General features: G+C 41.2%; 1 protein-coding gene across 1 annotated transcript in view; it reads right to left on the bottom strand.

Moving 5' to 3' along the window:
• Nucleotides 1-22,951, bottom strand: part of ush2a (Usher syndrome 2A (autosomal recessive, mild)) — a 113,395-nt gene that overhangs the window by 69,112 nt on the left and 21,332 nt on the right. The window contains exons 16-36 of the mRNA XM_085907901.1: nucleotides 22,711-22,918; nucleotides 19,990-20,273; nucleotides 19,394-19,619; nucleotides 19,191-19,328; nucleotides 18,949-19,129; nucleotides 18,209-18,372; nucleotides 17,936-18,094; nucleotides 17,629-17,857; nucleotides 17,386-17,509; nucleotides 17,138-17,285; nucleotides 15,369-15,650; nucleotides 14,036-14,211; nucleotides 13,807-13,954; nucleotides 10,400-10,506; nucleotides 9,935-10,058; nucleotides 4,728-4,858; nucleotides 2,436-2,562; nucleotides 1,651-1,752; nucleotides 1,207-1,395; nucleotides 849-979; nucleotides 491-770 (exon numbers count right to left, since the gene is read on the bottom strand). Of these exons, the coding sequence (XP_085764027.1) occupies nucleotides 491-770; nucleotides 849-979; nucleotides 1,207-1,395; nucleotides 1,651-1,752; nucleotides 2,436-2,562; nucleotides 4,728-4,858; nucleotides 9,935-10,058; nucleotides 10,400-10,506; nucleotides 13,807-13,954; nucleotides 14,036-14,211; nucleotides 15,369-15,650; nucleotides 17,138-17,285; nucleotides 17,386-17,509; nucleotides 17,629-17,857; nucleotides 17,936-18,094; nucleotides 18,209-18,372; nucleotides 18,949-19,129; nucleotides 19,191-19,328; nucleotides 19,394-19,619; nucleotides 19,990-20,273; nucleotides 22,711-22,918 (3,658 nt within the window). The remainder of the gene's footprint in view (nucleotides 1-490; nucleotides 771-848; nucleotides 980-1,206; nucleotides 1,396-1,650; nucleotides 1,753-2,435; nucleotides 2,563-4,727; nucleotides 4,859-9,934; nucleotides 10,059-10,399; nucleotides 10,507-13,806; nucleotides 13,955-14,035; nucleotides 14,212-15,368; nucleotides 15,651-17,137; nucleotides 17,286-17,385; nucleotides 17,510-17,628; nucleotides 17,858-17,935; nucleotides 18,095-18,208; nucleotides 18,373-18,948; nucleotides 19,130-19,190; nucleotides 19,329-19,393; nucleotides 19,620-19,989; nucleotides 20,274-22,710; nucleotides 22,919-22,951) is intronic.

Raw genomic sequence — 22,951 nt, 5'->3', positions numbered from 1 at the left:
AGAATCGGCCTAGAACTTCACCTACTCACTCACCTTGTCAATTTATCTATATGCTGTTTAACACCACAATAATATTGTACATGTAGTGATATGAGTTGCACATATTCACTTTGTAACCAGACACATAATATAAAAAAAACATATCTTATCAAGTCATTGCAAAAAAAAGAAAAAAGAAAAAAATTATCTGAATAACTGTTCAGATCTCGAAAAGTTCATAATTTGGGTCATATTTATTGGCAAACTAATGCCTGTCTGAGCATTATTATTTCATATTTTTGACACAACTCATATTATTATTATTAAGTTTTACAGGTCTGCCTTATGCATCATGTGAGTCCACTTGTACATGCAAAAAAAAAAAAAAAAAAAAAAAAAAAAAAAATATATATATATATATATATATCAATGACAATTTAGAAAGAGACCCTAATATAATTAAATGATTGTGATCAAATTTGGCCGATTCTCTTGGACATACATATCTCACCGTGTCTGTGACTGTGGCTGTCCAGAGCCCTGTGTTTGAGTTGAGGGGGGACCCCACCCACGTATAACGGTGAGTCAACCTGAAGCTTCCCCGCCGTTCCCGCTCCCCTCATCTCCTCTGCCCAGTCATCGAAAACGGCCGAGATGAGCGAGCTGCGTTTCGCCAAGGAGAGCCGCTTCCAATCTCCATCGCAGTAGCTAAGCCCCGCCCACATGCTAAGCTCGGTCACTTGACCTCCGGCGGAAAGAAGGAATGACAGGAGACCGCTTTTCAGCTCCACCTAAACGCATGCATCAACAGAACTATCACAATGTTATCCATTGTTTAACAATCTGATCTTGTCTTTAAAAAAACTTACCAGCATATAGTCATCTGTCTTTGTATCGTATGTAAAGAGCAAAAGTGCATTCAGTTGATCTGTTCTGAACTCCATTGAAATGTCAAAGTCCTTTCCTCCACTAAACACATCTCTATTCAACTCCAGGTAACCTAAACACAAAAGGGGAAGAGCATTGAAACATAAGTAGCTACGCTAAGTAGTCAGCGAGGGAGCAGATCCAAAACTCGATGATGAATTAAATGTGATTGATGATCCCCACTTAATATACTCCCGACTTGCAAATCTCAGCTTCCCCAAGCATTAAAATGACAAGTACAATAACATCACTCAAGCTAGAAATCTGTACCATTATCAACAACAATCAAGTTTGTCCTACCATGACCCAGAAAATGGGCTCCCTCCACAGTATGAATGGGGCATCCCTCCCAGCTTTCATAGGCTGACATTTTATTTGTGGCTTTTGTCCAGTCCAGAGATCTCCACTGCTCCGAGGGGCTGTCAGTCATCTTGAAACGCAGGTCTCTCAGGCAACCAGAGAAACCCTGTCGCATCAGCCGGACAGACCCTGGTGGGCACAGACAAGAAGAGGAAAAAAACCCCAAAACCTTGAACCGTCAGTCTTAAAAGGTTTTTACAATGTTGGTTCTATGCTTAAAATATGCATCCAAAGTGCAGACACAATTCAATTAAATTCTCGACCTTAGAATGACCAGATGTTTCCAAGGAGACAATTACATTAAAAAAAGCCTTTAGAATTATTCCCCTCCAAAATGTCAGCTAATTTCATTCATATGCCAAGAGAGGATGGAGTTTGACTCACCTGAATCTTTTCGTCGCAGAGCAAACTCTTTTGGCAGTCCTCCAATGAACACTCCTGTATTCTCACCAATTATCGTGCTGCCACTGGAGGCTGAAGAACTACCTGGTAGAGCACATGTTTTGGGAAGAACTGAGGGGTGATGGTATTAAATATAAAAAGATGAACATGTTTTTTTAAACAGCCCATTAACTGCAATGAAGGTATCACCAATAGAACAAAGTATGAAAATCATCGATCATATAGTTTTCTCTTATGATCATGTGTTGATACATCATCATTAAAAAACTATCCCACTTTTTCTGGGTTCCAAATATTTAGTGAAGATTGATATGCAATTGAGTTACTATGGAATTCTCCGCTCTAAATGTACTTCTAATTGAATTGATTAAAATAAATTTAAATGAAAGTGATCGCACGCTGTACACTAACCAGCTGATCTGGCATAGAAGGTTCAGGAGGTGTGTGTGTGTGTGCGCGTGTGTGTGTGCATGTGTGTGTGTGCATGTGTGTGGGTGTCTATGTGTGTGCGTCTTAAGCAGTAGTTTCCTCAAAGAGTATCTGGGATTAACCTGCTTAATACCTTAACAACTGGAAAGTGTACACGCAATGAAGCAGACACATACACACACATACACACACACACACACACACACACACACACACACACACACAATTACTTCAACATCCCACACAATTTACATTACCAGACTTGCATGCGTGGACTCTCGCATTAACACTTCCACACCCACGCAAGCAGGCGATACATGTCGGTATGAATGTGCTACCTCTGTATTGATTGTTCACAACGATTGTTCCCACGGCCCCTCGCCTTGTTGCTATGATGTGGTGCCATTTTCCATCGTTGTAGCGCCGTTCTCCGTCCCCTTGTGCGCTCACAGCCACGACTGAGCCCTACATTAAAAATACAACATCCAATAAGAAGATGAAAAGTAAAAGAATTGTTTAGACACTTTATTGGTGAAATCAGGAGTCAATCAGGAATCTCGCTTTTACCTTGGCTCATTGGCGACACACAGTTAGCAACACTAAAATAAGAGTTTTATTGAAATGGTGATTGTTGAGTGAATCAAAACTACAGACTGGACCAATCTAAGGTCTTCTATTTCTTGTGTATCCAGGCTGTGTACACGGCACTCGTTTCATGTAACGAGTGAGGCTGAAGACGAATGTCTCCATTAAGTCTGACATCATTGTTGTGATCAGCTTTTAGTAAGTTCCAGACAAGTAACGTAGTAAAACATGAGCATCAGATCAGTAAATGCTCACAAAAAGTCAGTGACAGCACAGAGGCCCACACAAACAGTGATGAAGATTTAATGATGGGATCAATAAATGTATGAATGCCAAAGTATATCAGCCTCTGGCATCTTTACAAGCAATGCGAGCTGGCTCTTCTTAACAAGACAGCGGGGCAAAAGGTGCTCTGCCTCATCCTCACTCTTTTAATGGGACACACAACCGGACCAAATTCATGCCAATTAAATACTCAACAAATGCTAAACAACTCACTGGTGGTGCCCTTGAGTAAGTCATTACGAGAATTAACTGCGCTACGAGCCGAGCTCTATGTGATTGATAGATTAAGGCCTAAAATATTCGAACGTGAAATGACAAAGCAGAAGGATCAATTGTTTAAAATCACACCAAGTTTTAATCCACTATTTGTATCATAATCAAAAACAGACAATAAATAACAGCTTCGAACATCAAAAGTCATCTTTTAAAAGACTTCTAAAGAAATCAATGGAAAAAATAAACCCTGCAAACATGAAACACGTTGAAATTAGTGATTTGCTCACCGAAGCAGTCATTGCCATCTGTTGCGTTAATCTCTTGATAAAACTAACACCGATTTTATTCAACATTCATCAGGACAATGTATTACTTTTCCCAAATTGTGTTGATGATACTCAAGTGTTTTTCTGCTTACGATAAAAAAAAAGGAGAAGCGTGAGACAGCCAAAACACACTAAGCAGGCATTTCATACTTTGTAGTCCGCCGTGTTTGTCATGTAGGCCCTTTGTAATCATATCACTTGCCTGCGTCATGCCAAATTACACACCGTGCACTAGTAATCCCATTAGCCTAGCGCAACAGGCTAATCGGGAAAAGTAATGGGCCGGGCTGGATGTATCTAGGGGAACACCAATAAACCGTGAGACTAGCCTGCTATTAATTATCCCAAACTAACCCGAAACAAAAGAGTCAGCTGAGTTGCTGAAAACACACACACACATGCACACACATGCACACACATGCACACACATGCACACACATGCACACACATGCACACACACACACACACACACACACACACACACACACACACACACACACACACACACACACACACACACACACACATACATACATACACACGCTTAATCATGCAGCAGCATATAACTAACACTTAAGCTTCAATTTGATTAAGACATTTGGATACGGATGAGGATGGCATATACTGTATGCGCTTGTATGCATGTTTTTTGTTTGAGAGCCTAATTAGATGGTCACCACATGGAAATACGTGCAATCATCTGCTATCATTGCTTTCATCATCCGAATCATTGACTCTTCAACCCCTCTACATGTGTCTGTAAGGATGGATAAGGGAAGAGAGGCCGCTGTGTGTGTGTGTGTGTGTGTGTGTGTGTGTGTGTGTGTGTGTGCGCACAAGGGTGCAAAGCTTAATTAGCTTGCAATTGGTATTCACGCGTGGTGACTGCAGGGAATGAGTTAATTGCAGTCCAATTCAAACGTTGACACACTTTTAAAGTTTTTTTCGCCCCCCCACTCTCGCTCCATCTCCCTGACAGAACGCAATGAGCGGGGCTACAGATCACATTTATAAGATGAGAGCAAGCGAGGGAAGAAAAGACAAAAAGAGACAGGGGAAGACTGAAGAGGAGGTGAATTAGAAAAAGATAAAAAAAGGCTGATGAAGGTGTGAAAATACGTCAAGTGAGCAGAATTAGATTTGAAACTTAAATGCACACCAATACAAATATTATTATTACTTATGTGACTAATGGTGAAACATTTGGAGTGTCCATACCTGAGGGTCAAACAAAAAGTAGGGACGTCCATCTTGAATCTGAATAGCCAGAAATTCTTCCTGACGTCCAGGAGACAAGGCACAGAGCAGCAAGCCATCTGGAGAGTGAGTCTTGAAACTCAATTCAACACCTGAAGAAAAGTAAGATGAGAGTTTTGTGATAAAAGGAAACAAAGACATTCATTTATATTTCTCGTTACATCTCCATCAAGTTCACGTTATCCCAATTACACCAAACCTCTAAGCGGACTTCATTTTCTCTATAAGCCAACTGTCGAGGATAATCTTAGCACTAAGATACTTTGGGAAAACATGAAGCTCGGAGGACGAGCCTCAGAGGACGGACTTGATTCCGCTATTTTAACAGATCTCACTTGTAATCTCTTGCTTTTATCTATGAAACCAAAATCCTCCGAAGATATTTGGCTTTTCCTCCCCACCTAAAATACATCACATTACTTCTCATCATCATCCTGTCCTTCACAGTGCTTGCGCAGAAAGTGAAACCCAACAGGTTTGCTTTGAAACCAAACTGTTCTGAATAGTTTTCTCTCAATACTTTTTGTTGCCACCCCAACAAAAATTTTGGGTGATTTTGAATCCAGTACATGTCTAGTTCCTCGCTAATGCCCAAAATGTACTCAATAAAAAGTCTTCTTTGACATGTTCACACACAAGAATCTACCAGCATGCTGCGCTGTCATGCACCAAAGGATCCGAGATTGAATCTTAATCCTCGACTAGGTCTAACGTTTCATGGGTGCGTCTACAAACGTGTGCGTGTTTCTCTCTGTAGGGAACGCAAGTGTGGGAAGAGCTCAAGAGTTAAATGCAAAATGTTCAGGGTTCAACACGAGCCGCTCTTAGCAAAATAATTAAGAGTGGATTCACTTAGCATGCAGAAAAGTCAAACAGTTACATGGACTAGTCAAGATGAGCGCAGATTAACCATTTCCAGATAGATTAGAAGATTTTTCTGAAAAGGAACATTCTCTCATAGGCTGCAGTATTGCGTGGTTTTATACCATTGAAAAGTGAAATTACCAACCAGTTACATGACACAATACGTCATTTAAAGATTTTAAAAAAAAGTGCTGACTGATTTGTTTCTCTCTTGAATGTTTTATAAGCACATGTACGGTATATAGAGTGCACAACATGCATCGAAGACGTAATCAAAAATTCCTTCCATTCGAACATGCGTTGTGTACATCAAGCAGGCACGTCATTTACATTGCTGACCTTGTCAGTGCAAAGAAGAGTGAAGTCATGACAGATATCTGACATTACATTAGCCCCCTTTAACCTTCTCTTGGCTGACACTCTCCTGATCTCTTCCCCTTGCTTTTAACCTTCCCCCTTTTCTTCTTGACCTCTTTGGCATTTTTCACTCTGTCTTCCATATATTGCTATATTTTTCCATTGTTTGAGTTTCATTTTTTCCCCCAATGTACTATCTCGTACCTGTATGTTAAGATAGTTGTTGTCTGAATTAAAGTGACACTAATACAGAATAAATCATTTTCCAACTTTTTTTTTTTTTGGCAATGTTACTAAAAATGTGAAAACCAAGTAATTTCTCTCGCGACTAATCGAGGATAGCCCCACTACCCCATTCCACCTTAAAAATGCTTATATAAATGAACCACAATATGAGCTGCGTCCACTGTACTTCTTGGTGGAAAACTTTCTCTTTCTTCCAGATTAATAGGACAATCAATAGACCTCTGTAAGATATGTGCATAATAATATACAGCCCCAAAAGATTTAGGGAGGAAATTGTGCAGTTCCTTGTTCCGCCTCCACATTCTTTCACATTGTGCTAAGGAAATCAGTGGAGGTTTCTGCACGATCTTGCCAGCAAAAAAAAACTTCCTTTGCAGAGATATTGACAGAGTATTATTATTACAAACAATGAACAACTCAAATTAAATATCATGCTTTATTGGTTTTTGTCATAACAATAAAGCTTTATTTTTTTCTTCATGTTTTCAACGGATTGTGTTTGTCTGCTCGGGAGGGACGGACTGTCAACACATGCTCAGGAAGGTCCAAGTGTACAGCGGCTAAGTAACACTCTACTCGTGCTCAGCATTACTTCCCTGGGATTCCCCCCCAGGACTTGTGCTACTTCACACTGACAACCACTTTGGAGCCATCAACAAACAGACCTGAGCACGCATCATGACAGGCGCGACACACAAACTCACACACGCACAAATCAGCTGAAGCGTTTTGGACAAGGATTCAGCTAATTGGAAAAGACTTATCAGAGTCTCGTCAAAAGTATCTGGGAGCGCTGCGTTTAAGAGTGCTTTCACACTTTTGTGTGTGCCTCATTTGGTAGAGGCTGGCGTTCAGTCACCGAAGGGTCACAAGTTGACTGTCCGCTGTTCAGGTGTCCTTGGGCAAGACACTGAACCCCAGTTTTGATTTGCAAAGCACTTAGGATGGTATTTAAGTGCACTAGATTTAGCATTTTACCATTTATCTACCACATATAATTCACTTCCTTTTTCCGCAATTAAAAATCCACGTGAAGCAAAAGTGCATCACACCAAACCATACCAGACATAATTTTCTTTGTCTGTAGTGATTCTGATTCAGTGACTATTACAAAATGAAACGCAAAAAGGAAACAAATGTTATTAGAGATCATCACAATATTTCCATAATATTTCATGAACAACCTTCGATTTTAATATGTAGAATCATTTCGATTCAGTTATTGAGTCGGTCCTATTGTTGCCTGTGTTGTTAAATATTTCTGCTCTCTCTGTCTCAGTAAACGGACGAGGTTGTGTGTAATCATCTAGCCAACATAACCTGAATAACTCCAGTCATGTTAGCTCTCTGCTGGCATTAATCAGAGCTTGGCGTATTAATGAGAGCGCGGCAGCTAGCTAATTACACCCATAGATTCTGCTGCAGCCCATTAAATATACAAATGACAGAATTAAAGAGCCCAGCCTCTTCTGATTAATCTTTAAATGGGGAAAAACTAATGATGTCTGTGCAAACTTTCCTTTCACACATTTCTCCCCTCTCCTCTCAACATCAATGCCTGGCAATCAATCATATTAATTAGGGAAAAATAATTTGTATCATTTAACATTTCCCTCTTTCCTGCTCAGTCACTCCAGCGGTGCTGCAAGACCATACTGAATTAAACGTGACTGGAAACGAGCCAAGTCTATTTGTTCCAGCATCCACTCATTCTTTTTTTTTTTGGGAGGGGGGCGGGCCTAACCACTGTTTGTGATGTTTCATTTCTCTTCATTTAATGAAGGCTGAAGAAATACATCTGGATTAGTTGAAATATGAGGATGCATTAAAATCAGCCCCTTTCAGGCTCCAATACCAAAGAAATACAAATGAGGAGAGAGAACTGCATAATCTGTTTTAGAGCCGGTGTCCATTTAAATCCATTATTTCTCTCAGTATAATATATTCCACACATATTCCTTCAACGATAAAAGTCGGAAGTCACATCATGGGAATTTTATGTAGAGACGCATCATAGAAAAGATGAATGGACTAACATTCATTTATGGAAACAAGCACTTAGTGGGTATTCATATCAGTGCACTAATTGCATATACGTATAATCCTCTTTTAGCTAAAGTAAGATTCAGTGTGGTACATAGTAACCTTAAGTACCCCAGATTCGTTCAGGATTAAGAGACGTTGTTAATCACAATTGAAAAAAAATCTTTTTATGGAAGTGTGCTGGCCAATCACAATAAAAGCAACCTACTCTGAACAAAAATAATCATTTGGAGGCCATAAGACAAGGTCAAAGATCAGACATGGGTGTACAGATGTAAAGAGTACATACTTGAGCATCCTTGTAGATGTACCCTTAATTGGCAGATTTGGAAAGGCGATCAGAGATTATGAATGATAGAAGAAAAAAAATATTGCTGATTCAATAATAATCATAGCTCCAAGGTGCCTACCAAATGAGATGTGAGTTTTGTGTGTAGAAGCATTAAAAAGACAATCCAGTATAACGGAATCCAAATGTGACAATTGTCGGTGCACAAAGTTGCTTGGTTTCCGCAAGGCATCAACGATTGACGACTCTCTCCTCTGTGATCAATTGACTCTCGAGGGGGCATTACACTGCATTACATTCATAATCCAATTTGGCTTTGATTTGTTCGCTGTTCCGTGCACTTCGATGGGAATAATTGTCTGTAGATGATGCTATTAGTATTGATGGTTGGAAGAGGGTGATGGTTTGAGGACTGCTGACACATTGATGGTCCACAATAGATCCGGTCTGAAAGTGATTGTCTGATCCATTACCTTTTATGAAGAAGAAGATTGGAGTAGAGGAAAAGATTCCACTCAGAGAGAATACGTTTCCTTTGTGATCAAGATGCATGGGTGGGACAAAATAAAAAAATAACATAGCCTTGAGTGTTCACTAGAAAAAGGCCGAAGGGCAAGGGCGGGGTATCCGTGCATCTATGAATCGTATCACACATCGGGTATCGAGATACGTATTGTCTTTTATGAGAGATGTACACCAAATATATGTCGAGGATTTTGATGTTGCTGATGATTTGTTTTTAATTTAGTCAACTTGGCTAGTTTGGGCTTTGGGTAGCTTCTACATGTTGCGATAGCTGTACCACATCGAATTGAATCGGAATCCCATTGTGACCAGTTGAGGAGTTATTGCATCGTGAAGTAATTGAGATAAGTTGGATTGATCACTAATTTTTCTCAAAGTCGATTACATACATTTCGTCAAATACTCGTTCCCGTATTAAAAATATGAAAGTTGCGATACAAGCAGGGCAATGAACAAGCTTCGGATGGCAGAGAAGCGCTTTTGTCGCTCAAATCGCACTGATTAGTATCAGCAGTCATTAATTATGAGCGTCAGACTGGCTGATGTTCTCAGATGAAGCAGAACATGTTTGGCTGAGCAGCTCAACCCTCTAATGATGCTGGTAAACAGAAAGATAATTGTCCTTTAAGATGACTGCAGAAGTCATCCTAAAGAATTGTCACGAGAAGACTCCGTTAATGCAGAGTAATTAGTCGTAAATAAAAACAATAAAATGAAAAAAATATCATTATAAAACTATAATTTAGTTCCTAGAGCTTGAGATTTAAAATATATCAAATTGTGGCACTTGAGCTATGTTGCGTTTACTCAGCCATCTTGTGTGAATCAGGATGTGAATTCTTACCAGTGAAGTCGGTGTTCACGGGCAAGGTGTCACTAGGAAACTGGTAGTAACCACTGCCGGAGAACCTAGTACCTCTGATGAAAGGACCTTGAGGGTTAGAAAGAGACACGTCTGTCCTTTCCACCTGGAAAAAATGCATGACTGAATGACTACAACAATACTTCCACCGGACACACAATCTCCATTCCAGCCAATCAGACGTAGATTTCAAATCATCGTAATTGGTTCATGAATAACTGCGCCATCAGAGAAAAAAACATGTTTCATGAGGCCGCCGTGATGGTGACCTTCGACGACCAAAGTTTGTGCTTGACTCAGTACATGTTTGCACTGGATGGATTGAAAGCCACTGGAGACTCACCTGGAATGTCATGCTAGTGATAGACAAACACATTGTCCCTCTTGTTATGCACAACTCTTTCCCAGGATTATTCTGCAAAAACCGACATTGGCTTGTTTACATACCTGGTACATAGGGGGTGGTCCATTGAGTTGAGCTGGGACATTCCAGTCTATCTCAATGGTACTTTTGTTGACTGAGAATAGTCGGGGTGCAGACAATCCTGTTGGAGCTGCAAAAGGGGGGAACAAAATGCTCACATTTCAATTGCTAGAACTAAACATGCTTATTCAATCTATTAAAAAGATCTGCTTTTGAGTTGAAAAATAAATGCATGTTAGGATATGAATTCCAATTACGCAACATATACAATATTTTCATTCTCGGCTTTAGCACCGTGAGGGCCAAATTTTATTGTTAGAATGATGTGGTACAAATATATAAATCAATATATTTTCAATCAAAACTGGTAAACTGTACTTCATGTTGAGTCCTCTGAGTGCATTTCATAAACTACCTTGTTTTGAAAGGTTTGTCGAAAATCTTAATTGGATTTCACAAACACATTGGTCCCCACATGCCTGATCAGAAGACATAAAACCATGCTATATATTGTAAGAAAATTTCATTATATTGTTATATTCAGACTTTTTTTTTAGTATGCTATACCTACAGATAAGCCTGATAAAACTAGGTAGCCATTAGTAAAAGTTGATTGATTTAATTGTATTTTATTTACATAAAGTGTCTTGATTGTTATTTATAGTATAAAATGATCTTGTTTCCTCGAGACCCCCGGTGTTTCTCAACATACAGTCTTAGCGAGCGTCACGATTTCATTTAGCGGAGGGTCAATTTACTTCCCTTCCTTTAGATCTTGAAATAAATGTCTCTTTAAAACACACCGGGTGCTACCGGAACCACGGCTTCAATATGTATTCTAAATAAATCACGCCGAAACTGGCTGCCATGTTGAGCAGTGATATATTTAAGAATGGAGAGCAGAAACGGCCAGTGACGGAATCGTGTTCGGATGTGTGTGCATTAAATGTCTGTCCATTCTTGTGTTTCCCGGAGTGTGTGTGTCTCCCTCTAATGGTCTAAATGGTTTTTGGTGGGCGTAAATTAACTCTTCGTGACACACGCGTGCGGCCATCTTCGCTGCGACTTCTAATAGAGCTCTTAAAAGGGGAGTGGACAGCTTCTCATCTTGGCACATCAAACCATAAATGACTGCCAATCAATAGCTTACCAGTCTATTGAAATTGAGCTATGGTGACATTAGGGACATTGTCTCCTACACACACACACACACACACACACACACACACACACACACACACACACACACACACACACACACACACACACACACACACACACACACACACACACACTTGCAGGTATTGCTTTAACTCGTTGTAATAAAACTAAAATACAAAATGAAAATTTTACCTCATCGGCATAGCCTCTAACACACATCCCTACGAACGCAAGGTTAAGAGTCCAGCCGAAAGGTTAATTTTAGCTACCGAGATTGTAATGAAGTAGCCAAATTGTGGAGCAGCTCCCGGGAGCCAAAGTGCATGTTGGACTTTTCTGTTTTTGCAGCTCGTGACATGTCTTAACTGGCTCTTAAGCGCGCCGTTACACCACACACACAAGCATGCAACTTATTGACATGGTCATCGCTTACCATGCATATTTCTCCCCTCAAGAAGGGCCTTAGGCCAATTATGCGGAAATCAATAAAGTTCCTGTTCTGTTGAGTGGTGCTACAGTGTGAGTGTGTATGTGTGCGAGTCTCCGTGTGTGTGTGTGTCTTGTAGAACAAGTCTTTATGGCTGTAGAATACATAAAACATCACCATCAGCCCCCTGATTAGCCACTCACTTTACATCGTGATCGATAAGTTACCGGAGAGACGCGCGCATGGAAACAATTGCAAATGCTTCAACACATATGGACAGTTTGCATCTGTCTCAGCGTGCACGCTAATGTTTGGTCATGTGCTTACTTGTAGCTCCGCTGGTTTTGCAGATGCTGCCTGCTCACTTACAACAGATGGTAGCAGCCTCTAATGGCCCGCTCGTATGTATGCTAGATTTATTAGTGCATCAGTAACACACTCAAGTGCACCTTACTAGCAGTTGCGCTTAATGTACCACTTAATGCGTTTTGTGGAATTTCTCAATAGTTTCCTTTAGTACACAACATTATGTTGCATTTGATTATGTTAACATGATTAAAAGAGATTTTGAACCAAACATGCAAGAGGTTTCCATTTGAAACGAAATGCCCGGAGCGTGGAACATTATACATTTGTATTTCAACCAAAGTTGAAGACAATATATGGTGATTTCAATTTTTTTATATTGCAAAAACAGAGCATTTGAACAAGGGTGTGTAGACTTTTGAGAACTTGTATGTACCTCTTACAGGAAAAAAAACCCACAACTAATATTGGAATAATCTAAATATTGACATTTGTGGAGGAACCTCATGATTACAGTTTTAAACTACCAAGAATAAAGTGATACACAGTATAACGCATGCTATGCAAATTGTTTCAGATGAAAAAAAAAAAAAAAACTCGCAAACGGCATATGTCGCTATCATTTCTTAGAGTTGAAACAAGGGACATCTTTGGCGTTGGATGAAACAAAATGGAGGCAACAGATGTGGCTGTTAAAAATACATTCAAAAAGTCAACTGGGTACAATAAGCCATATTGTATTGTACTGTATTACAGTCAAGAGAAGTCTTTGGAATCGCTTAAAACAAACATTGGAGCTGTGTCAACAGATGTAGCCATTAAAAATACATTTAAAAAGTCCACCGATTACAATACGACGGATCATTAATCATCATAAGCAGAGGAAGGACGTTTTAAGAATCGAATGGACTGAAAACATGGTTATGTCGACAGATGTAGCTGTTAAGACTACGTTCAAAAGCTGAACTCCCCGAGTTACTATTTATAGACAAAAGCTTGTTTTTGTCCGCCTCGACCATCCACTCACTGTCTACTCACCCAAAACGATAAACAACACAACAACAAAATATAATGAGGAGTAAAAGTAATATTATCCAGAGTGAACAGATGGAAAAGTATGTGGTAGGATCAACAGTACAAAAAAAAAAAAAAAACACTTAAATGCACACACTCTCATAAAGATTGATTCATGTTTTTTTGCAACCATGTTCCATTTTTTTAAAAGACAGAAATGACAAATGGAGTTAGCAAATACGGCAAAATAAAGTTGAAAAGGAACATGAATGCAAATGTATTTTTAAGGTGTATTTTAAGCTTAAGTATGCAATACCTCTGCCTACCACTAGGACTGACTGTGTTTCCTCAGCTGGCGTTAGGTGAACGTCACATATTTTGCATATTCCGTTCAACCGAATGTAATGAGTATGAGTATGTGTAAAAAACAATTATCTACTCAGTGCCAAATATATTGCTGCAATACAGCGCACGCAGTATCAACTCTTGAAAAAGAAAAACCAAGCACACATTAGGTGTTACCTGCTGGAAGTGTCTGTCCAGATCTCGCAAGACTAGTAATGCAGCCTTTCTTTGTGCAGAGTGTCACAGTAAAATTGTACACATGGTAAGGCTTCAATCCTTTTGCTATGTAAAGGGGCTGGGCAGAGGCTCCAAATCGCTGCAGGACCTTCGAGGAAAAAAAAAAAAAAAGACAATTTTATTATTTATTTCAAGAGACCTTCACATCAAAGTGAATAGAAATACTAACCTGGCTGACAACTGGAGGAGCATAAGTGTTGTTGGTCTGTTCCGTCAGCAAATTGACGTGATATTCTATCACCTGCCCTCTGGCAATGACCCCATGACCTTCAGAAGTATTCCATGTGACTTTAAGACTGGTGGAGGAGAGCGCAGTCACATCCGGAGGAGCCATCAACTCTGGAACTAAACACATAAGTGGCTTTAGATTGTTGATCCGACTGATAACAGAATCAGTCACAAAGCGGTTTTGGAATACAGCCTAGCATGTATACATGTGCGCACAGATTCAGTGACACACACGGCACATTTAAATGATGTTATCGTATGCGTTTTACCCAGAGTGATGTTGGGGGGGCAATCATTTAGTCTTAATGAGCCGTATCATCTCTTTGAAATTCAAATACCTTAATGAGTACCCCCCTAAGAAAGCACACATGTAACCCCCCACCCCCCCCACACACACACACACACACACGCGCACGGACATATTTTTCATTTCTTCCCTCATTTCCCTTGTTCTCACTCACATTATGTCTAACAGTCTGTTGTGTTATTTTTAAATAAAAATTGGATTTTATTGCGTCTGTTGAAAGCGGGTCATTCGTACCGGTGAGCTTTTACACACCACGTTCCGTTTCATTACAAGTGTAGTGAATGAGAAAATGCTGCCACAGCTAAATATAGATAATTGCTGAATGTTAGATGATGAGCCACACTGCAATTTTATCCCTCAAACATGTATTTATTTTCAATGTTATAAAACATAGAAATAAAAAATGAAGAGAATAAAGGCAGAATAAGATTTAAAAACAATTACACAGTCACAGTACTTCAAAATAAATTTATTATTTTTTAAAATCTCATATTAGGATTTAATCATTTTATTTCTCTTGAAATTACAATTTTTATTTTGCGCAAATACAACTTTATTGTAATCGTAATTTTAATACTTGATTGAATTTTATTGTTGAAAAAAAAATATTCTGGTCATTTTAAGACTTGAATATTGTTGCATGACTGTTTTTTCATTTCAGTCAAATGGAAAATTTATTTTGATAGCTAATGTGTTGCTGAGGTTACCTTATCAGCAAAGCTCTGAGCTTGTGTGTGTGTGTGTGGGGGGGGGTGCATGAAACCTTAAGTGAGTCCAATGAATGTTACCCCTAAATATTCAAAAATATACAACGACAATCATTTACATTAATAATACATCAGCCATGTGACTTTTCCACTTTTTACAATGATTAATGTTTATAATGCAGAGCGAAAAAAAACCCACAAAAAAATAAAACAATTTTTCGATGGAAACGAGTAAACAGGGCCAGAAATGGGGTACAAACCTCCCTCGGTTGTGCGTGCAGTGCTCCATTCTGACGTGACACTTCCTGCCATATTGACGCTAACGACTCTCATCTGATAGGTGGAGAAGGCCTGTAGGCCGGCCACAACCGTGCTGCTCTCAGGGGGCAAAGCGCTGCTTCCGTTGACGAGCTGCGCTTGGAACGGGGCGCTCGGATCCAGCCACCCGGTGCTGACAAAGATTCTCTTTCCACCAGTCAGAGTTGACAGGCTGTGAGACTCCACCGGTCCCCGTAAAAACAGCTCGTACCTTGTGATAACTCCTGTAGAGGAGCAGTTAAAAAGGTTATGTGGAGTAGATTAAAATGCCGACATCATTATTGATTGATTCAATGTTGTAGTATGCAACATAAAAAAAAAAAAAGCTTTGCATCATCGGGCTCTGGCTTGAACCCGTAACAAGCTTTTAACAGTGCGGGCCAGATGTGAGGTAGGTAGGGAGCATGTTGGGAGTAACGTTGCATGAACGTGAACTTTATTTCTCTTCAAAAGCAGGCTGTGGATAACTGCACCGCACCCTGAACCTGTCTAGACACTTTATTGCTGAATACTTAACCATCCCTGACAGAATGTTTTTTTTTTCTCCCACCCCCCTTTCACTATGTGCTGGTATCTCTTACACCGACAACACTCGCTGACACGTGACAAAACTGCTAGATTATTGATCTCAGCACAATAAGACTGCAACAACTCTTTCCAAATACTTTGTACTCTATTGCCATTGCACTAACGGAATAAGCCCAATTTTTCCTACCTCTGCTCCCAATTCAATACATAAAGACTTAATAAAATAAATGACAATAAAGCAGACTTTGACTTTTTTGGACTTTTGATAAAGAGTCAATAGTGAAGGCCTGTCCTGACAAGGCCAGCTTTGCAATCAAAGGGGAATCACGCGCTTGTCCGATCTCAATGGAATTGCTGCAGTAGGAAAATGACGGAGCTAGATTAGAATGAAGACAAGCCTAGCTATTACTTTTTGTACAAATAAACTGAGCGAGGGTGCTTTCAATGTCCCTCCCCAACCAGACTAGTCTTTGACTCCGGTTAAGAAGAACACCGTTAAAAGGGTTAAGGTTAAGTCTTAATAAACTGTGCTCATGGCAACCGATACAAAGGTGAGGCCAGCATGCTACTCGCTGTAATATATGACCAAGATTAACAGAGAAAGACTGAAAAGACACAGACACATATGATGTGAAAACCCTGGAGGACACTGAGCCTTAGAGCCATCGCAAAGCCCTCTGGATTTAGCAAAGGCACTTGCGCTTGTGTGTATTCCTGTTAAACGGAGCAAACGGGGGGGGGGGGGCGGTCTTTTGAGAATTGAGTGACAAACACAGTCGAGTCGTTCTTGATGAGAATAAACAGCATGTCAACAAGTCAAAGTGGTGACAGAAGACTTTTGCCATTTTATTTCTGTTTAGATTTGTATGCTAAGCATTTAGGAATAATTTTAGTGCAGCACCTACTTTGGACTACTGCCAAGTGTTGAAATTCATTCTACCTTCATTGCCTCAAGACTACACAATGTAAAGTCGTCTATGTGGATTTGTAGTAGATGAGAAGATGAAAAAAAAATTCTCCATGCTTTACAATGGAGGCCATCCTTAGCGGGTTCTGCCTCAGGTTAAAGACACTTTAAGAGTCTGTCCGTTTATGGAGAGATTGTGTCACCGCTATAGATTCAACAGTACACGAGGCGGTCGTGAAACTTTACAGTTGTGTAGTTTGGTTGACGATGACTCACCGTTTGGCTGAATGGGTGGCTCCCATGAAGCAAACAGGGTGTGAGGTCCAGTGGCAGTGACCTTGGGTGGCGATTGGTTTTGTGGCGGTGCAGCAGCTGTCAGCAGTGACAAGGGTGAAGTGGAAGTGCAGCCTCCAGATGAACACGCCTTTCAATAGAAGGGGAAACATCTCGTTTAGTGCTGAAACCAATCCTTGCTCGGCCCATAAAAATGCACGTTTTTGTAAAGTAGCCGTTTTCTGACCCACCTCTAAAGTGACAGTGTACTGGGCGAAGGCTTTTAGGCCACTTGCCACTGCTTCAGTCAATAAACCTGTGTAGTGGATGACAGGCTCGGCTCCAATAGATGATTCTGTCGAGGACAACACAAACCTGTGGAAGAAAAATCAACAAACAAAAATAAGTGACAATTCCTTTTCTTCTCATTTCCCTCAAAACACGGATACAATTATTGCGACAACATTTTTTTAGCTCCTGAGAGACTTCCATACCTCTCCACTGGGCCAGTGTTATTCAGTGGAGAACTCCAGCTAAAGCTGGCGCTGGTAGGGCCGGGTCTTCCCACAAGATTTAAATTCAGCTGGTCCAATTGAGGCGGTGCGGCCAAAGTTTGGTAGTAAGAAGTGGCACTAACTGTCTCACCGGCTACGTTAGATGTAATTAGCCAGTAGGAATAGTTGGTGTAAGGAGACAAGTTGAGGTCTGTGAATGATTCAGCACCTGAAGATGACATGAGGATGGATGTTAGAGGACTTTCAAAATGATTGGAAATATAGAATCTAGTGTGTTTACACTTACCGAAAGGATAGAGACGCTGTATGCTGTGCACGGGCTGCTCGTCTCTTATGAGAGTGTAGTTGAGTATGTTGGAGTTTGGGGAGTCAGGCTGATGCCAAGTCAGATTAATGGAAGAAAAACCGAGAGCAAATGCTACAGGGGCAGGTTGTTGTGATGGGGCTGCAAGGACACAAAGAGAGCACAAGATCAAATTTGGTAGACAAGACAGGAACTGTGTCAAACAAAATCAGAAATCTCCGCTTATGTGTTTTGTGTTTGTTTTGGAAAGCAGACCTTTACTACAGCCATAGATGTTCTCTGCACGTAAAAGGCTTGCTCCGTGTTGACACGCATCACATTTGGCCCCAGTAACCAGCAGCTTACACTGACACAGTCCTAAATCTGAATCACAGGAGCCATTGATACTGCCCACCGGGTCACAAGCACATGGTTGGCATCTGGACAAGCAGCGGGAGGGCGTAATTCAAAAGGTGTGCAAGAAAATCAAAGCACGTCTCTTTAATGCTAACAGACAAAATATTGCATCATTATGACACCCGTTCAAGATGATCATATGATAAATGTGTCTGAAGATTAATAATGCAATTAAAAAGGATGAAGGCATAAACTAATTTGGTGTTTCTAATGGCACTACATTGTAGTATTCATAAAAAAATTGTTATAAATAAATTGAAAATACTTCAAATATCTCCTCATGTAATTTGTTATATTGTAGAATTTTCACTATATACTGCATACACTTGAATGTCCATTTTGACAGGGCAGCAATGTTGTGATTGACTGTGAGTGAGTTTCACAAAAACTGGACTCTGTCGGTGTGTGTGCCCATGTGTGACTTAACAGTATCGTGTGTGTGTTGGTCACTCGTATGGTGTTACCCTCACTAGGGCAGGGCAGTGGGTGATTTTCGGGCCAACCGCCTCACACTTTCACACGTACACTGTAGACCGTTTTGTCCCTTCTCACTTATGCATCACCTTTCGAAATAATCAATATTGTGTTTCTTAGTATACCTTCCTAGACCAGGGTTGAAACCAAAGAAGGTCTCCTGACAGCGATCACAGCGCCGCCCTCCCACCGAGGGATAGGCACACATACACTGGCCAGTTTGGCTTTCACACTTGCGTTGTACTGCCCCCATGGGATGGCAGTCACACTCCACACACATACTCTGATCTGGAGAAAGGTAGAAACCTGAAAAGAAAAAAAAAAAATTACACTCTCGTTTGAAATCATAGCAGTCGAACATACCCACCTGGTCGGCATGCGCTGCAGTCTTTCCCATAGCGTGTTGGCTTGCACATGCATTGTCCTGTCGAGCTATCACACACTGAGCCAGCCACTGTTCCTCTTGGGTCACATGTGCAAGGAGCACAACCCTGGACTGAGCCATCTGATAGGACAGTCAAACAATATTTAATTTCACTTGCAAACCATATTGTTATTATTATTTCTTACTCTGGATATCTAAACTTGTGTTGAAGTAGTTGGGAGCACAGTCGGTGCACTGCATGCCCTCGACCCCCTCCCTGCATGGGCACTGGCCAGTCCGCATATTACATACTCCCTCCGGGACGGTGCCGTTGATGTCACAGGCACACGGCAGACAGCCCAGGGAATTTCGGCGCTCCATGGTGTGGTAACCATGACGACAAGTGTCACAAAGATGGCCTTCCACGTGTTCCTAAAAGGAGATAAACATAAGAAAGATGAGATCGCATGCAAATACAGAAGCGACATGCCAACATGTGTGGCAACCATAAGACAATGATAAGCCTGTTTATAGTCTTATCTCCTATCATGCTGACTGGGAAGCAGTTTCAGGCTATTTGTCATCTTGTGGCAGATCAGATACCAGTCGAGAGCCTGGACATGGCTGTGGGAATGATATAAAGAAAAAAAAAAAAAACCTACATTCTTTGTCCTAAAGTCAAAGTTTTTCCAACAATCACCTAATTTAGCTGAACAGTGGCCCGCTGTGACTTTTTGATTGCTCAACATGGTGATTTTGTGTGATATAATTAATAATGCACAATGAAAACATATTAACTTGCCTTGCACATGCATCGGCCTGTGTGAGGATCGCAATCTGTCCCAGGTAGGGTTCCTTCTTTTGAGCAGTTGCAGGGGGTGCACGTTCCCTCCAGCCTCAAACCAGTCAAACCAGGACCACATGAATCACAGCGCTGACCTCCCACCCCGGGCTTACACTCACATTGGCCCCCCTCAGGCTCACAGAATGGGCTGAGGGAACCCATGGGGTCACAATTACATGGAACACAGCCGTCTGCATGGGACAGGTTCCAAAAACCAAATTCACAACGGTCGCAAGACAGACCTGTGAGGAGAGCAGAGGAAAGGAGCGACATTACAAAAAAGGTGTGTGTGTGTGTGGTGGTGGGGGAGTGAGTTGCTCTCTGATTTGCCTCACTTGTGCATGCATATACTATGAGGGAAAGTGAGAACAAGAGAAATGGTGTTTGAGTGTATAAAACTGCCATCATTAGGGCTGGGCCCTCTACATATGATGGATCACTTACCTAAGGCCAAACACTTAATTTCACTGAGCAGGAAAATAAATAAATTAAGGAACTACAAAGAATGGAGGGAAGGGGGGGAAGGTGATGGAGGGATACAAAGATGGATGGAGGTACCTATAAATACACTCTGTTACAATCTACTACCACTTTGGTGTGGAAACAATAAGAGGTGAGGTCCGTTTGACATCTCAAGAGGCAATCAGACGTACTTATGTAGGAAGACTTAAGCCAAACACAGAAAACGTGTCTTCATTCATTTTTTTTTTTTAGATTGTGATAAGTTAATAGCAGAGGACTGAATTCTTCTAGAAGCGGTTTTAGCGCAGCAATACAACTGGGCTAGTTAAAGTGTGATATGTGGTATGAGTGAGCAGTGCTTATTTGAATATGCCATACGTATTCCATGACAGGCAATCTGTCCCTAAATGGATGCCTGGGGGCAACACAGTCCCCTCAGCCCTTTATGAAGGGAGCCTGTGTTCATATATGCTGGGTGTGAATATGTGTGTGTGTGTTCTGTTCTGCAAAGTGTGTGGCAGACACTTGGCATTACCCCCAGTGCTCCCACTTTAATGGTTTTATAGATATGAGTATTTCTTGCCATATATCATATTTCATACTAGTACAGACCCACTAAAAAATTGTGACTACGAGTATGTGCGTGGTGTTAATGTAAAGAATTGCATCATGATATACTACATGGTACCGGACCCTCACAATAAAATGACAATATAATTACAGAATTTAAGACTACAATCTTATATCAGAAAACTATTAAGTCGTGTCCATGGATTCAGGCAACCAATCACACTTAAGGACAGTTTAGGGTTTTGACTTGAATGTGGAAAGAAAAAGGCATGCAGGATTCGAACCTGTGAGCTTTGGACTGTGAGGCAGAAAGGCACGACACTGTTTTCGTACGGGCGTGTGTGTTTTAAGGATCTGACCCAGGCCTTTTATCAGTAGCCAGTTGGTTAACAGGCTCATGCATCACCATTTCAAACACTATTATACACACAGAGCACCCTGGCACCACGCTAAGAGTGTGTGCCCGCCTGTACGCATTCCAGTGGCGTCCCTCTGAAGCGCGCCGCGCCTGCCATCGCTCTACTCAAAGTATCAGCTTGGCGGTAATAAATTGCCATAATCAAATCTCATTTCTGAAAAATACCTGTGGGAGCGAGCAAACAAACAAGGACAGAAGAAAGGGAAGGCCAGCTCTAGTAAGAGGGGGAGGGAGGGGGGAAATACAAGGGGCCGCGGCAGTTTGTTTTAATCAACTTGGCATTGAATTAGAGAATTAAATAGCAGCTTAGTCCTTGATGGAATGCATTCACACCCACACATGGGTGTGAAAGGAAACTTGCAGAAAATTGATACCGGGGAAAAAAAAAAATGCATAAACCCATCCACTTGGTCCCCCTTTCACATACGCTTTAACGGACATTACAGACATTAGCAACTTTGAACAAACACGCGCACACACACAAGCGAGGGGGGCCCTTGGTAGCGAGGCTTAGCTATAACCACGTTGCGTTGAGTTGAGGAGCGCTGGCCGGTTTTGCATTTCATACGAGCGCGCTCTTCAAAGACACACGGGGGAGAGAGTGAAAGTATTTATCACAAAGAGACGCATAACGGCTGCGAGCACCGCCGGCGGAAAAGCCTGTTTATTTTGGCTGGCATAACACTTTGGGCTATGGATGTGCATGTTTATGAAAGCGGATACACACATGCCTATTTTGAGGGCATGCACGGTTTATCTGCTTTAGCCTGGCAATGACGGGACAGTTGACGTATTGACATTTCAGGACATAGTGTTGGATGATTCAGACTTTGACCAGCCATTATTCTAATTAGGGTCATTGACGTCATGGCCGTAGTGATGGGAAACGAAGCTTCAAAGTTGCTTTATGAAGCAGTTCTATTTTTCCAGTCCTCTAAAGAGTACTCTGTTCAACATTGGACGAAAAGACTTCTGAAATTATTTTATTTAAACCAACGCTGCTATCTCGAGAAGTCAAAAAATACAATAACTAATTCATGAAGCACATTTGAAGCTTCATTTTCACACATGGAGGCTATGTCCTAGATAACTTTGTGCGAGAGGCAGGGACTGCTCAGGACTGGTCGCCAGTCAATCTTAGGGCACATATAGAAAAACATATAGATACCCCTCTATTTTCATTAAACGACTCATGTGTACCTAATGTAATGGCTGATGAGCGAATGTACCTGTCACATGGAGTTTGCACTGACACTGTCCTGTATGCCGGTTGCAGCTGGCAACACTTCCCGTGGAGGAGATGACGGTCCCCGTGCCACTACAGTTACAGCGAGTGCAGCCCTCTGGATTGGAAGCTTGAAGACCATACCAGCCAGGTGAGCAATCCACGCAGCGCCGGCCCTCTACAGCGGCCTTGCACTGACACTGGCCTCCGAGCTTTAGGTGTGAAATGCAGGGGGGTGACGGTAA

The sequence above is a fragment of the Syngnathus leptorhynchus genome, chromosome 3 (genome assembly GCF_054491065.1).
Source record: "Syngnathus leptorhynchus isolate UIUO chromosome 3, UIUO_Slep, whole genome shotgun sequence".
NCBI lineage: Eukaryota > Metazoa > Chordata > Actinopteri > Syngnathiformes > Syngnathidae > Syngnathus > Syngnathus leptorhynchus.
Note: the sequence above shows the minus strand (reverse complement) of the source record. Positions and strands in the feature narration are given on the sequence as shown.